Source organism: Oncorhynchus gorbuscha, linkage group LG21, assembly GCF_021184085.1.
Source record: "Oncorhynchus gorbuscha isolate QuinsamMale2020 ecotype Even-year linkage group LG21, OgorEven_v1.0, whole genome shotgun sequence".
NCBI classification, from domain to species: domain Eukaryota; kingdom Metazoa; phylum Chordata; class Actinopteri; order Salmoniformes; family Salmonidae; genus Oncorhynchus; species Oncorhynchus gorbuscha.
Genome location: NC_060193.1, coordinates 51,956,061 through 51,972,341, shown reverse-complemented (window position 1 = coordinate 51,972,341; position 16,281 = coordinate 51,956,061). Strand labels below are relative to the sequence as shown.

The following is a 16,281-nucleotide window of genomic DNA, read 5'->3' as shown; positions in this document are numbered from 1 at the left end:
ACTTATTAAAGTGTTCTGGAAAAGGGATCTGTGCCTCCACATCTTGTTGTTTTGGGATCTTAAAGGAAAATCAGACAAAGGGAGACTTACTGGAGCTTTCTTGTCGATGGGTTTGATGACAAATTTCTTGTCGTTGAAGGAGATGTTTCGGATCTCGCTCCAAGGGAAGCCGATCTTTGGTGTCAGTCTGGGGGGGAAATGTTGATATTTGGTAATCGATGCACACGGACAGTTTTCAATATTCAAAATTAAGTTGTATTTTGGGGTGTAAAATATTGTGCTATAAAAGCTGCCAGCCGATGGCGATGATAGGCGAGAGACATCTAAATCCAAGTCAATTGCTGTATACTATAGTACACAAGTCTCTACTCAAGAATGTGGCACTGCATTAATTGTCTACCAGCTGATCTGAGGTCAGTGTTGCGAAAGAAAGGGAATGGGTCTGAGTGGCAGGACGGGAAACCATTTCAAAGCCGTGCCACAGTTGTGTCCCATCCACAAATGAGGGGAAGACCGGAAGAGTAACAGACCCTACTTACTCTTTCTTCCCCCACCCCTCTCTCCTCTACTGCTAAAAGTAACATTTACTCATCCTTCTCTTGCTCTCTTTTCTTCTTGGACATCTTTCATTCACCCCAACAATCAAACTACAGGTTGTAAAGTAGAACAACTAGGCGAAATCTGATTAAACATCTGCTTATATTACAGTAGATTTCCAATAGGCCAGCCATAGTTGATACAGCTGTAGTAGTGAGACTGACTTGTCTTCGTGTTCGTAGATGTTGAGTCCCAGGGCGTCCACTCCCAGCCACAGCTCTGTCCCCTTCTTGTTCTTGATCTCAAAGTAGTTGACCCCGTACATCTCCAGGTCCTGAGCTATCTTCAGGTACTCCATCATAGAGTCCTCTCTGGGGGAAAAGCACATCGTTACGTTTCTGACATGGAAATGTCTCAATGTGGTGGAACCATTCAAACAAATGCATCTTCTACAAGACAAAACACCTCTCCCAATAACCCTCATAAACACACACAGAGAAAGAGAAGGAAATCCACACAGACCTGAGCATGCCTCGGTGCTCCTCATGCCAGGTCTGTATCCGGTCCTCCCACTGCTCCTTGGTGAGCTTGTGCTGCTCCAGGACTCTACACAACACAGAACATTTTTTTTTAACATTCCAGGATTCCTTGTTAGGATGTGGACGGTGCATGACTCCGGGACATCCCTGCTTCTGGCCAGTGGCCACTCACCTCTGTGGCAGCAGTCTGTCGTTGGTGAGGTAGCCAGGCTTGTGGCTGTCTTTGTTGTAGTCGGTGTACTTGGCCTGGACAGAGTAGGATGCCAGCAGCACGGCAGTCTCCGGGGGACAGTAGTTCTCATCGTTCAAAATGGCCTCCTTCACCTGGTCAGAGAAGCCAAACGGAGAGAGGAAAACAAAAAGGGGAAAAATAAAGTAGAGGTCATGTGACCTCATCTCACCTTGCCCAGTAAGGTACTGAACTTAGGAAGGATTTGGCATCAAGACACCACGAGTAAAAAAAAATAAAAAAAATAAGAATGTCTGTTTTTGACTGTCAAGACTTAGAATACTGATGACTTAGAATCCTAGACAATGAAAAGCCCCCCCCCCCCCCGACTGACATGGTGGCATCACTGTGCGACAAAGACGGAAGCGCTGTTCGAATACCCATACTAACATACTGCATACTACATACTATTTGTATACTACGATGAACTAACGGTATCCTTTCAGTTGAGTGTACCGTTGAAGCCACGCCCATTTTCTGAAGAATTACATTGGGCCCTAAAACCACAGAAATAGTGTCCACTGTTTGCATTCTTCGTATTTTGGTGAATGTACTACATCCGGAAACTTTTGGCATACTAAATATATCCATACTATGACCAATAAGCATACTACATTCTCAATTTATGTCACAAATATTATGGTTAGTATGAGTATTGGAACACAGCTAGTGTCAGTTACCTGCAGGAAGAAGAGTCTCTGTGTGATCTCCTGGATCAGCTCCTCAGACACGTCCTCAGGGAAGAACTTGGCCCGGAACTTAAACTGCAGAGGGTTCTCCTTCTTTACATCCTGGGCTGTCACCTAGAGGGGACAACACATTTAAAGCCCTGTACAGACACAACAAGACCACTAGTGGTAGACTAGACGACTGTCAGTAGTCTGGAGTGCCTTCGATCGCCTTGTCTCCTCTCCCTTATCTGCACTGACAGGGGAAAAACGTGGCTGGCTAAGATGAATGCTCAGTAAGCATCCGTGTTTGACTATTGAGATACTTGGAGGATCTAGAAGCTTTACAATCTAAGCTTTGTAAGCTGGGCGATAAAGCTAAATCATAGAAGTTGGTTATGAAGCCATAAAGGTATGAACAAACTTATGTTATCTAATCTTATCCTAATTAGTGATAGGATTGGACCCTCTTTACAGCCGCTTACGTCCCAGACTCCGGTGCCTAGAATCAGAACACTTTCCACTGGAGACAACTGTTACAATAAATCCTGCTGTAGATCACCCTGACAGAACCACACTGCTCTACGACTACTGAACTAGTTCCAACACACACACACACCACACACACACACACACACACACACACCCTCTCTCTCGCTGTCTTTTACAGGCACTTCAGAGCAGTTTTTGGGGGGGTCGGAGGGTCTTTGGCCCGAGTGTGACAGGAAGTCTGTGAAAGTGCACATTTGAGGCCCCCTGACCACAGCCTAATAACCAGCTCAAACTGACTGCCTGCTGGCAGCCGCTCTGGAAACAGAGAGTAAGAGAAGAGATAGAGAAACCAAGAGAAACCACGAGAGAGAATGAGAGAAGACACCTTTTTATTAAGCTTCAGCCACGTGCTGTAACCCTTGCTGTCCACGTACTGCAGTCCGAAGAACCAGACCTCTCGAAGCCCCACCGTCTTCACCACCTGTTAACATCAGACAATACTCCACCATTAAACAGTTGGGAGGGTGGTATTACTGAAGAAGTCACATTTCTCATGTTAAATGTCCTATAGAACACAACATGCTAGCAAGCATTTGTTTCATGACAAAAGTTCAAACTTGATGTGACTAGGAAGAAAGTTAGGCTCACAGGTTACTGTGTAAATAAATATACTGCAATGCAGGTTTAATTGAGAGGGGCGTTTTAGTCTCTGCCTGACTGGAGGCTCCTCGGCAGCGATGGGCCCACTGTGGCATAACTTCTCCACAGTGGGCCCTGGGCTCACCGTTAACTCTGGAGGGGGGTGACTAATAGCCCAGCCAGTTGACACGCGGCAACAAGCTACTTAGATCCACTCTGTCTGTTAACTGCAGAGGAGGGCAATGAGGCGGATGGCCATAACTCCTGCTGATTCCCTGGAAATGGATTGTGCGTGTACTGGGAATACAAAACACACACTGAAGTGTAAGAAGGTAGCTGGACACACCGTCCAGGACAGTTGCCACCTTCCTGCGCATTAATGGTCTCATTCACTACAGTTCTTCAGCCCTCCAAAATAGTCTCCAGTTTCTGTTTGTGAGAAAATGCTCTGGTACTGTTGATTGTCACGGCGATATCTTTAACATGTGTTACAGAGTAGCTTTACAGGCATATAGGGACCTCAACAGGGATAGAAATTAGGCTCGGACATTACAATTCGAGGTCGACCGATTATGATTTTTCAACGCCGATACCGATTATTGGAGGATCAAAAAAAGCTGATACCGATTAAATCAGACGATTTATTTATTTGTAATAATGACAATTACAACAATACTGAATTAACTTATTTTAACTTAATATTATACATCAATAAAATCAATTTAGCCTCAAGTAAATAATGAAACATGTTCAAATTGGTTTAAATAATGCAAGAACAAAGTGTTAGAGAAGAAAGTAAAAGTGAGAAATGTAAGAAAGCTAACGTTTCAGTTCCTTGCTCAGAACATGAGAACATATGAAAGCTGGTGGTTCCTTTTAACAGGTCTTCAATATTCCCAGGTAAGAAGTTTTAGGTTGTAGTTATTATAGGAATTATAGGACTATTTCCCTCTATACCATTTGTATTTCATTAACCTTTGACTATTGGATGTTCTTATAGGCACTTTAATACTGCCAGTTTAACAGTATAGCTTCCGTCCCTCTCCTCGCTCCTCCCTGGGCTCGAACCAGCATCACAACGACAACAGCCACCATTGAAGCAGCGTTACCCATGCAGAGCAAGGGGAACAACTACTAGAAGGCTCAGCTCGAGTGACGTTTGAAACGCTATTAGCGCGCGTTAACTAGCTAGCCATTTCACTTCGGTTACACCAGCCTCATCTCGGGAGTTGGTAGGCTTGAAGTCATAAACAGCGCAATGCTTGACGCACAACGAAGATCTGCTGGCAAAACACACGAAAGTGCTGTTTGAATGAATGTTTACGCACCTGCTTCTGCCTACCACCGCCCAGTCAGATTATATGCAACGCAGGACATGCTAGATAATATCTAGTAATATCATCAACCATGTGTAGTTAACTAGTGATTATGATTGATTGTTTTTTATAAAATAAGATTAATGCTAGCTAGCAACGTACCTTGGCTTACTGCATTTGCGTAACAGGCAGTCTCCTTGTGAAGTGCAACGAGAGAGAGGCAGGTCGTTATTGCGTTGGACTAGTTAACTGTAAAGTTGCAAGATTGGCTCCCCCGAGCTGACAAGGTGAAAGTCTGCCAATCTGCCCCTAAACGAGGCAGTTAACCCACTGTTCCTAGGCCGTCATTGAAAATAAGAATGTGTTCTTAACTGACTTGCCTTGTTAAATAAAAGGTATATGAAAAAATTAAAAAAGGAAAATCGGTGCCCAAAAATACACATTTCCGATTGTTATGAAAACTTGAAATCGGCCCTAATTCATCAGCCATTCCGATTAATCGGTCAACCTCTAATTACATCATCATCATCCTCCTCCAGTGTCAGGCTGAGAAGTTGCAGAAAATAACTATCCAACAATAAAGATCCCAAAAACAGTCCGTCATTCAATGACCTCCAATGCACCCTCAAAACTACTGTTTAACCATGTCATTGTTGAAATGACATCAATGTAATTAATTGGGGACATTGTCTCCACTCTCAACTCATTGAGGTGGCCGTCGTGGGACAAATCCTTTGAGTGAACCATAGGACCAGGGCAGGCCCTGGTTTTACCCCAGCTAGCTAGATGTCTATATCATATGAATATTTCAGCCAGGGACATCAATATTGCAATGGGCGTGCTGCCTCGGCATGACTGTCAGTCACAATAACGCTGCTCCATTATGACAGGATAACAGTACTGATACTATGACAACAGTAACTGACTGTCAGTCACAGTAACGCTGCTCCATTATGACAGGATAACAGTACTGATACTATGACAACAGTAACTGACTGTCAGTCACAGTAACGCTGCTCCATTATGACAGGATAACAGTACTGATACCATGACAACAGTAACTGACTACACATCAATCAGGACAGTGTATATCAAAATACTAATCTTCAATGATAATACTAACAAAAAAGGGAGAAATTAACCTCATCCAGGAACAAGGTAAAGCACCCACTTGATCTTACGTTTCATACTATAGCTCTATTAGCTTTTAAGTTATGTGAATTTTCTTGCTTACCTGGTCAAAGAGCTGTTTGCCAGTGGTGTTGGGCTGGATGGCAAACTCCAGCTCTGCGTCCATGGTGGTGACCCGCACATTAATCTACAAAACAAGTTTGCATGTTATTTGCCAGTTGCATGTAATTTTCCATTCACTGTAGGCTGTCAACTTTTCATGCGACACCGTCACCACTGTGTGCCGTGGTCAGCGTTTCAGGATGTGTCAGATGCAGCTTTAACACATTTAAAATGGTATCGAGTCAGCTATTTTGGTGGACAAGAAATGAACAAACTCAATTTCAGTTTGTTTTAGTGCAGGAGACTGAACGCTCCTCAAGGGAGCAACAAAGGCCTTCCAGCAAGACAGAGAACTGAAGGAGTGTTGTGTGTGTGTTTGAATGGGCTAATGTAGTGCCTGTGTGTGTCTTTTTGCCCTCTCAGCACTCAGTGAGTACTCCCCTTTCTAGCAGCCGCCTCCTCCTCCTCCCTGTGAGGCGGAGCAGAGGAGCGAGGCCAGCCATTGGCTGCTGCTGTCTGAGATGCACTAGGCTGGCTTGGCACCATACCTGACACACAGCTGATAGAATAGGCCTGACCCCGAGGGCATCCTCCATGACTGACACACACATTCTCCATCCCGGTTTACCCCCCAAAAAACACACACACACTGGAGAGGCAGAGGGGAAAATAAAAAAAGACAGTGCGATATGCAGAGCGAAAGATGATGCCGAGTGGCGGCCAGCTGCACTCCAATCCAGATAGTGCAGCTGTGGGCGACTAAGGTTACAGTACCTTAGTGGCCCATTGAGAGAAGCAGCTTCCCTTGCTCGCCCCGTTTCCTCTTTCTATCATGAATTACCCATGCAACCTCAGGACAGGAACACAACACACACACACACACACACACATTCGCTATCCCCATTTACCCCAACACACACACACCATTACTTATCCAGAAAACGTGTAAATATCCAGCACAGTACTGTGACTCTCACAAAAACCACACTGTAGAGACTGTGCATCTGCCTCTGTCTCGCTAGCATTAATTAGCCATGAAACCTCCTGTATTCTCGCTCTGCCCCACTAACTATTCAGTATTCTCCTATGAAAGCACATGTAACTGGTGTGAAATGGCTAGCTAATTAGCGGGGTGCGCGCTAATAACGTTTCAATCAGTGACGTCACTCGCTCTGAGACCTTGAAGTAGTCGTTTCCCTTGCTCTGCAAGGGCCGTGGCTTTTGTGGAGCGATGAGTAATGCTTCAGGGGTGTCAGTTAATGTGTGCAGAGGTGTCCCTGGTTCGAGCCCAGGTAGGGACGAGCAGAGGGACAGAATATATACTGTTAGACACACATGCGACCCCTCTCCACCTGCATCCTAGTACAGCACAGAAAAAGGCAAGTAGACTAGAGCTAGAACTATGATAAACTTCTTATCTACCAAACATGCTAACAGATGTATATTGGGCAGACAAATTAAGTCAAATTGTATTTGTCACATGCAGCGAATACAACTGGTGTATGCTTTACCTTGAAATGCTTGCTTTACACATACAAGCCCTTCAATGCTGCAGAGTTGAAAAATAATACCAAAAAACTAGAAGAATAAAATGAAATGCACAAGAATGGAGCTATATACAGGGAGTACCAGATCAATGTGGAACTATATACAGGGAGTACCAGATCAATGTGGAACTATATACAGGGAGTACCAGATCAATGTGGAACTATATACAGGGAGTACCAGATCAATGTGGAACTATATACAGGGAGTACCAGATCAATGTGGAACTATATACAGGGAGTACCAGATCAATGTGGAACTATATACAGGGAGTACCAGATCAACGTGGAACTATATACAGGGAGTACCAGATCAACGTGGAACTATATACAGGGAGTACCAGATCAACGTGGAGCTATATACAGGGAGTACCAGATCAACGTGGAGCTATATACAGGGAGTACCAGATCAACATGGAGCTGTATACAGGGAGTACCAGATCAACGTGGAGCTATATACAGGGAGTACCAGATCAACGTGGAGCTATATACAGGGAGTACCAGATCAATGTGGAGCTGTATACAGGGAGTACCAGATCAAAGTGGAACTATATACAGGGAGTACCAGATCAATGTGGAACTATATACAGGGAGTACCAGATCAATGTGGAACTATATACAGGGAGTACCAGATCAATGTGGAACTATATACAGGGAGTACCAGATCAATGTGGAACTATATACAGGGAGTACCAGATCAACGTGGAACTATATACAGGGAGTACCAGATCAACGTGGAACTATATACAGGGAGTACCAGATCAACGTGGAACTATATACAGGGAGTACCAGATCAACGTGGAGCTATATACAGGGAGTACCAGATCAACGTGGAGCTATATACAGGGAGTACCAGATCAACATGGAGCTGTATACAGGGAGTACCAGATCAACGTGGAGCTATATACAGGGAGTACCAGATCAACGTGGAGCTATATACAGGGAGTACCAGATCAATGTGGAGCTGTATACAGGGAGTACCAGATCAAAGTGGAACTATATACAGGGAGTACCAGATCAATGTGGAACTATATACAGGGAGCACCAGTACCAGATCAACATGGAGCTATATACAGGGCGTACTAGATCAATGTGGAGCTATATACAGGGCGTACCAGTACCAGATCAATGTGGAGCTATATACAGGGAGTACCAGTACCAGATCAATGTGGAGCTATATACAGGGAGTACCAGTACCAGATCAATGTGGAGCTATATACAGGGAGTGCCAGATCATAGTGGAACTATATACAGGGAGTACCAGATCAATGTGGAACTATATACAGGGAGTACCAGATCAATGTGGAGCTATATACAGGGAGTACCAGTACCAGATCAATGTGGAGCTATATACAGGGAGTGCCAGTACCAGATCAAAGTGGAACTATATACAGGGAGTACCAGATCAATGTGGAACTATATACAGGGAGTACCAGACCAATGTGGAACTATATACAGGGAGTACCAGACCAATGTGGAACTATATACAGGGAGTACCAGATCAATGTGGAGCTATATACAGGGAGTACCAGTACCAGATCAATGTGGAGCTATATACAGGGAGTGCCAGATCAAAGTGGAACTATATACAGGGAGTACCAGATCAAAGTGGAACTATATACAGGGAGTACCAGATCAATGTGGAACTATATACAGGGAGTACCAGATCAATGTGGAACTATATACAGGGAGTACCAGTACCAGATCAACATGGAGCTATATACAGGGCGTACTAGATCAATGTGGAGCTATATACAGGGCGTACCAGTACCAGATCTATGTGGAGCTATATACAGGGAGTACCAGATCAACATGGAGATATATACAGGGTGTACCAGATCAATGTGGAGCTATATACAGGAAGTACCAGTACCAGATCAATGTGGAGCTATATACAGGAAGTACCAGGACCAGATCAATGTGGAGCTATATACAGGAAGTACCAGTACCAGATCAATGTGGAGCTATATACAGGAAGTACCAGCACCAGATCAATGTGGAGCTATATACAGGAAGTACCAGCACCAGATCAACGTGGAGCTATATACAGGGAGTGCCAGATCAATGTGGAGCTGTATACAGGGAGTACCAGATCAATGTGGAGCTATATACAGGGAGTACCAGATCAATGTGGAGCTATATACAGGGAGTACCAGATCAATGTGGAGCTATATACAGGGACTACTAGTTCAACATGGAGCTATATAGAGGGTGTACCAGTACCAGATCAACGTGGAGCTATATACAGGGTGTACCAGTACCAGATCAACATGGAGCTATATACAGGGTGTACCAGTACCAGATCAACATGGAGCTGTATACAGGGAGTACCAGATCTATGTGGAGCTATATACAGGGAGTACCAGACTACGGTTTGCAACTGCACATGGGGACAAAGATTGTACCTTTTGAGGAAATGTCCTCTGGTCTGATGAAACAAAAATAGAACTGTTTGGCCATAATTACCATCGTTATGTTTGGAGGGAAAAGGAGGCTTGCAAGCCGAAGATACCATCCCAACCGTGAAGCACGGGGGTGGCAGCATTATGTTGTGGGGGTACCTTGCTGAAAGAGGGACTGGTGCACTTCACAAAATAGATGGCATCATGAAGAGGATAAATGTGTGGATATATTGAAGCAACATCTCAAGACATCAGTCAGGAAGTTAAAGCTGGGTCGCAAATGGGTCATGACCAAGCATACTTCCAAAGTTGTGGCAAAATGGCTTAAGGACAACAAAGTCAAGGTATTGGAGTGGCCATCACAAAGCCGTGACCTCAATCCTATAGAAAATTTGTGGGCAGAACTGAAAAAGCTGATGCTAATATATGCATATTATTATTAGTATTGGATAGAAAACACTCTGAAGTTTCCAAAACTGTTTGAATGATGTCTGTGAGTATAACACAGCTCATATGGCAGGTGAAAACCTGAGAAAAATCCAACCGGGAAGTGGGACATATGAGGTTTGTAGATTTTCAAAGCTTGGCCTTCCGATACACATTGAGATATGGATGAGGCTGCACTTCCAAGGGCTTCCACTAGATGTCAACCGTCTTTAGAACCTGGTTTGAGGATTCTACTATAAAGGAGGGGCTCATGAGACCTCATTGAGTCAGTGGTCTGGCAGAGACCCTTGGTCTCATGACGCGCACTCCCGACAGAGCACTCCCGACAGAGTTACCTCTCGTTCCAGTGCTTTTCTGAAGACCAAGAAATTCTCCGGTTGAAACATTATTGATGTTTTATGTTAAAAACATCCTAACGATTGATTCCATACATCGTTTGACATGTTTCTAAAGGACTAACGGAACTTTTCTAGTTTTTGTCTGGATGAAGTGCCTGCGCCTCATGAAGATGGATTACTGCGCTGAACACGCTAACAACAAGTGGCTATTTGGACATAAATGGAACATTATGGAACAAATCAGTCATTTATTGTCGAACTGGGATTCCTGGGATTGCCTTCTGATGAAGAGCATCAAAGGTAAGTGAATATTTATGGTGTAGTTTCTAACTTTGTTGATTCAAAATGGCAGATATACCTCTGTCTGTTTTGGGTTCTGAGCGCCGTTCTCAGATTATGCTTTTTCCGTAAAGTTTTTTTGAAATCTGACACAGCGGTTGCATTAAGGAGAAGTCTCTCTAATTCTGTGAATAACACTTGTATCTTTTATCAATGTTTATTATGAGTATTTCTGCAAAATCACCGGATATTTTGGAATCAAAACATTACTGCACGTAAGGCGCCAATGTAAACTGAGATTTTTGGATATAAATATGCACATTATCGGAAAAAACATACATATATTGTGTAACATGATGTCCTATGAGTGTCATCTGATGAAGATCAAAGGTTAGTGATTAACTATCTATATTTCTGCTTTTTGTGACCCATCTTTGGCTGGAAAAATGGCTGTGTTTTTTAAAATTATTATTATTATTGATTTTTTAAATCGGACATGGGTAGATTAACAAGTTGTTTATCTTTCATTTGCTGTATTGGACTTGTTCATGTGGTAAAGTGACATATTTCTAAAAAATATTTTTGAATTTCACGCGCTGCCTTTTCAGCGGAATGTTGTCAAGGGGTTTCTAGAAAGGTTCAGGTTAAATGAGGTGTTTCTTCTAAGGAACTCAGGTCAGGTCCCCTCCCGAAAATAGCTGATCGAGTCAGTGGGATTGTTAATTCACATAAGAAGTAGCCAATTTCACCGTTGTGGACAATTTTTGTTTGAGGTTTTACTGAGCCCGACAAACTTCTCTTCAACGAGAGCTCAAGCACTCCCTAGTGTTTCCCCAGATCAAGTATGAAAACATTGTGCATCCTAGTCAGAACAGGCCTTACACAACGTTTTCCCCCCAGCACATTTTCAGGTAGGCACCCGCATTGCCTTTGCGTTTGTTTTCCTTACAAATTGGACTTTAGATGTGTGTGTTCCAATCAAAGTGGCTTATTAGCTGTATATTGTGTTGTTTCTGCTGTAAATATGGATCCTAATATATTTACTGTTCTATTCACGTTTTCAAGTACTGGTGACAAATCATGCATAGATTGTAATGGACAGGTGTGTAAAATACTTTTTGGAATGTTGTACTGATTATTATGAGCTAATGCTAGGCTATTTGCCGGCTATGTGTGGCGCCATGTTTGTAGCCATGTTTGTTGACATCATTAAATGCATTCTGGTTATAAATGGATAGTTCACTTGACTGACTTATGGTTCTTTCAAGACAACTGTGAACTCGGAAAAATACTAGGTTAAACCATGATGTCAATGATCTTCAGTTCGGAGCTCTAGAAAGAGGCCAGAGTTGGAATTCCGAGTTGGATGACCATTCAAAACTATTTTTTACAGTCGGAGCTCGTCGCCCCCCAGAGTTCCCTATTGTCTTGAACGCACTGAAGTCGGAAGTCTAAGATTTCCCAGTTGTTTTGAACACGGCATCAGATTGTAACTTGGGTACCTCAGGGTTGCCAGCTCAGACCCCCTTTCCAGTGGTTTTATTTTGTCGTATAAACTTCTGTGTTTATTTCCTGCATCATATCCCTCCCAATACCTTCACCCATTTCTACCCCCCATGTACTTGAAAGCCCCCCACAAATGAAATGCATAGCTTTCGCGCTACGGTTAGGCAGTAGGCTTGTATTTGGTGTGATAATCTGTGAGGTGAAAACATTTGTGATTTGTCAAAAACGGTAAATGACTTTCAAGTTATGTGCTCAGGTTCTTGTATACACTAACAAGTACATCAACGATTTGTAATATGCTAAAAAGTGGCTAAACTATGTTCATATTTTTCAGGCAATGAGCGCAGCCATCTTTGACTTTGTTTATTTGCGTCTTATAGTGAATGACATTCTGGGATTAGGAAGTTTTCGCTAAGTCAAACAAACAAAAACATGTCTGCCATTAGCGAACATGCATCTCTTTTCTAAACAATACTACATTTCTCCCTTATGGAATGAGTTTACCTGTGGATGTGTTCCGTGTTATGTTCGAAATTATCTTTTACAATAAAAATGTTAAATTGTGGAATAAAGTTGTGAAGACCTTTATTTCCCATCAGTGCAAAACATTGTTTAGATGCTTTTCAGACAACAACGCCGTTTAGACGCATTTGTTGCATCATACTTTGATGCTACTGTTCCAGTCACGTTTGTGATCGTACGCTGCAGGGACCACTCAACAATGATCACACATATGTGATCATACTCGTTAAAGGGTTCAAAGTAACAAGTCTTTCCTAAAGAGCTAACCAACAGCGATAAACTGACTTGGAAAGACCATGCCTTAGTCCCGTTATATAATGAAGTAGCAACATGCAGTGTCCGCAGGACAAAACGGACACCTTGTTGGGTATCAGAGTTACAAAGCTGCTATGGAGAGTCAAGTGCTTAACTTGTTTCCAACAGATGTTTTCCTGGTGTTTGTGTGGGGGCTGCCTGTCACCAGCAATCAGCTGTGCAGGTGCTGACCTTTGTTAGACTTCACACGCACGCGCTGTCTGCCTGTCTATATCTCTGGGTTTGTATGCCTGGGTGTGTACGTGTGTGTGCCTGTGTATGTGTGTTTATGCCTGCATGTGTATCTGAGCCAAAAACACAACTAGCCCACGGAGTGTGAAGGCGAAGAGAGTAGTCTAGCTAAAGCTAGGCAGACACACTGCTCTCCATAATCCCTGGCTGTCCCGTGTGTGGACAGAAGGAGAGGGGGAGGATAGACGTGCTATAGCACCCACACAGCTAATCACATCCTCTAAAAACACCACTGAACCAAGCCCCAGTTACTCATGACACCCCAAATACAGTACATAAACCATCAATGTGATACAACTGGTGGATTTCAAACTAAAAACAGCACAGTAGCACTTTCTCTTGGCGATAGCACCGGTTCTGATTCTGGCCTAGAAGAAAACGGCACAAGAATCTAAGGAGGACTCATATTAGGGCAATTGGGAGTGTGATCAGGTGTGTGTGTGTGTGTGTGTGTGTGTGTGTGTGTGAGGGACATGGTCAAAGGGATCTGTCTTTTGCCTCTAGCGGTCATGTTTCCCACCATCCATGTGACTGAGTCAGTAGGGCAGAGCTAAATGTGGAAGACCAAATTCACCAGAGAGGCCATGCATGAATAGAATGGTGATGAAAGGAAGGCCGAATGGACCACACAGTGTGTGTGTGAGAGAGAGTTCTAGAAAGGTTAGCCGAGACACTTTTCAGTCAGAATCTTTATCCTGTTGCTCGTCATGGTATCTCTACATGTTGTTTAGAGGATGAGTCTTCTCTCAGACAATCCCCTCAGTAAATGTGCAGCTGTTTGTCCATAAGCTGTTTACATAGGCTTTGCTGAGAGGAGGTCTCAGACAGACACACAGGACTGCTCTCCTTTAGTCAGAGAGGAGTTGTTAATCTGGCCAGCTGGGCAATAAGCAGCTGTCTGTCCGGTTGATTAACCCCCCTACTGGGAAGGAATCCCCACCTACACACGTACTCAGGATCAGGTCGGGTGCTTGTCAACAGAGCACAGGATCAGGAAGCGTTCCACTCAGACTCATAGACCAGGGGTGTGTTCAGTTTGCTTGAACGCTTGGTACGTTGCGGAACGGTTTGTAATGAACAACACATTTTTCCCAAAACGTTCTGGTATGTACTTGAACAGACAGATAGGTTTGCTCCGTTCGGTGGGTGTGGCTTGAAGCAAAAAACAAACAATGGTGCATTTTGAACACACAATCCAACCCCTCCCTGTTTTTAACTGGTCGTTCAGTACAGCACCGTTTCAGTTCAATTAAACATCCCATTACATTTTTATGTACTGAACGCAGCCCTGAACAGTGTAGCCCTGGACTGTGCAGTGCTGGGCAGGCTAGAATGTTAACTAGGGCCCAGTCAGTCTGTTTGGACAGGCAGGCGTGGGGATAATGGATGCTGCTCCAACTTTGTGTTGTTGGTTTATCTATGCGATTTGACAGAGCTCACCAAGGCCTTGCAGAGCTTTCACTAGCAGACAGAGCTATAACAGAAAACAAAGGACTGTGCCCCCCAACCACTTACAGCCTGTCCCCCTACTCATCCCCCTACCCTTCTTCCACAGGATGTTGACACAGCTCTCCCATTTATATGGGCCCAATTCACACTCAGGCCCTTCTGCAGCAAACCAAACAAGACAGAGAAAACAGGCACGTCCCTTCCTGTGGGGTCTGTCGGGTCATAAACACCACCCGCCAAGCTGACGGGAAGTGAGGAGGGGTTTGGTCAGCGTGTGCCAGTTCTTATGCCCAATGAATAATGCAGGTTATTCAGTATAGGCTACCCCAACCCCCCTGACCTCACACTGTTACCGCTACCCCAGAGGTGGGCTACCAGCACAGCAAAACACAGGCCTTACCTGGGGTACAAACAAGCACATGGACTCTCAGCCCTACTAAGCAGCCTGCCATTGAAAGTTAGGAGCCGTTTGACTTCCCAAAGCCATTTTTAACATATTAAAATGTTCCATCCTCAGTGCAGTTTCATTCACCTGCTGAATTTTAAAAACAGGTTAATTAATCCCATCATGAATTGTAGCTGGATTAACCTAGAGTCTAATCCCAGTCTAAACCAAGAGAGGGGTTCTAAAATAACATATGGAATTATTTAAAGATGGTCATACAAATAATTATTTAGATATTTGAATTTGAATTTTAAGACCTCTAAGGTATCAAAAATAAAAAATCATATTTTTATTTTCACAGATTCACTACATGGTAGATCATTTTGATTTATTTTTGGGACTCAATTTGTTCTGAAGTGTCTGTCCTATATCTGAGAGCTATAAGAAAAATCAGGAAATTACTTACATGCATTTATCCCTTTATTTAGGCACTAAACTCTCCATATATACTTCCATAAAAAAAAATATATATTCTACTAGTATTGGAGAACACCATAGTGTTCGTGAGAGTCTCAACTTTCCACAGAGGGGTCACATGAGTGTGTACCCAAACCGTTCGGACGCTACAGACAAGTTGGCAGAAGAGGCTGTATCGACTTCAGATGAGTCTTATGGTCATCCTAGAGCAAAACGGAGTGCACCATCGTGTTCGTGAGAGTCATCCCTCATCATAGTTTGTAGGCTAAACCTTTCGTACGCTACAAACGTTTTCATGAGAAGACAGATTTTCGGAACGTCTCATGGTCTGACAAACACCACTCTAGCTCTCCCACCGTTTACCGCAGATGCGGAAGGGGGTTATCTGTGGATGCAGTAGCTTGAGATGCAGCCCATGCAAAACATAACATCTCTCTAGCTTAAACAGACAGATTTTGATGGGGATGTTTTTATTACAGTGTCTTCAGAAAGTACTCAGACCTCTAGCGTTACAGCCGTATTCTGAAACTGATTCAATAGTTTTTTTCCTCAGAATCTACACACAACACCACATAATGACAAAGCAAAAACAGGTTTGTAGAAATGTCTGCACATTTATTAAACAAAAACATGGAATATCACATTTACACAAGTTTTCAGACCCTTTACTCAGTACTTTGTTGATTCACCTTTGGCAGCAATTACAGCCTCAAGTTCTCTTGGGCATGACGCT

At 43.5% G+C, this 16,281-nt stretch overlaps 1 protein-coding gene across 2 annotated transcripts in view; it reads right to left on the bottom strand.

Moving 5' to 3' along the window:
* LOC124007868 (radixin-like) overlaps window positions 1-16,281 on the bottom strand; it is a 31,923-nt gene that overhangs the window by 8,294 nt on the left and 7,348 nt on the right. For both annotated transcript variants that reach the window (XM_046318662.1, XM_046318661.1), the window contains exons 3-9: window positions 5,655-5,738; window positions 2,851-2,946; window positions 1,986-2,108; window positions 1,249-1,400; window positions 1,060-1,143; window positions 762-908; window positions 91-187 (exon numbers count right to left, since the gene is read on the bottom strand). In XM_046318662.1, coding sequence (XP_046174618.1) covers window positions 91-187; window positions 762-908; window positions 1,060-1,143; window positions 1,249-1,400; window positions 1,986-2,108; window positions 2,851-2,946; window positions 5,655-5,738 — 783 coding nt within the window. The remainder of the gene's footprint in view (window positions 1-90; window positions 188-761; window positions 909-1,059; window positions 1,144-1,248; window positions 1,401-1,985; window positions 2,109-2,850; window positions 2,947-5,654; window positions 5,739-16,281) is intronic.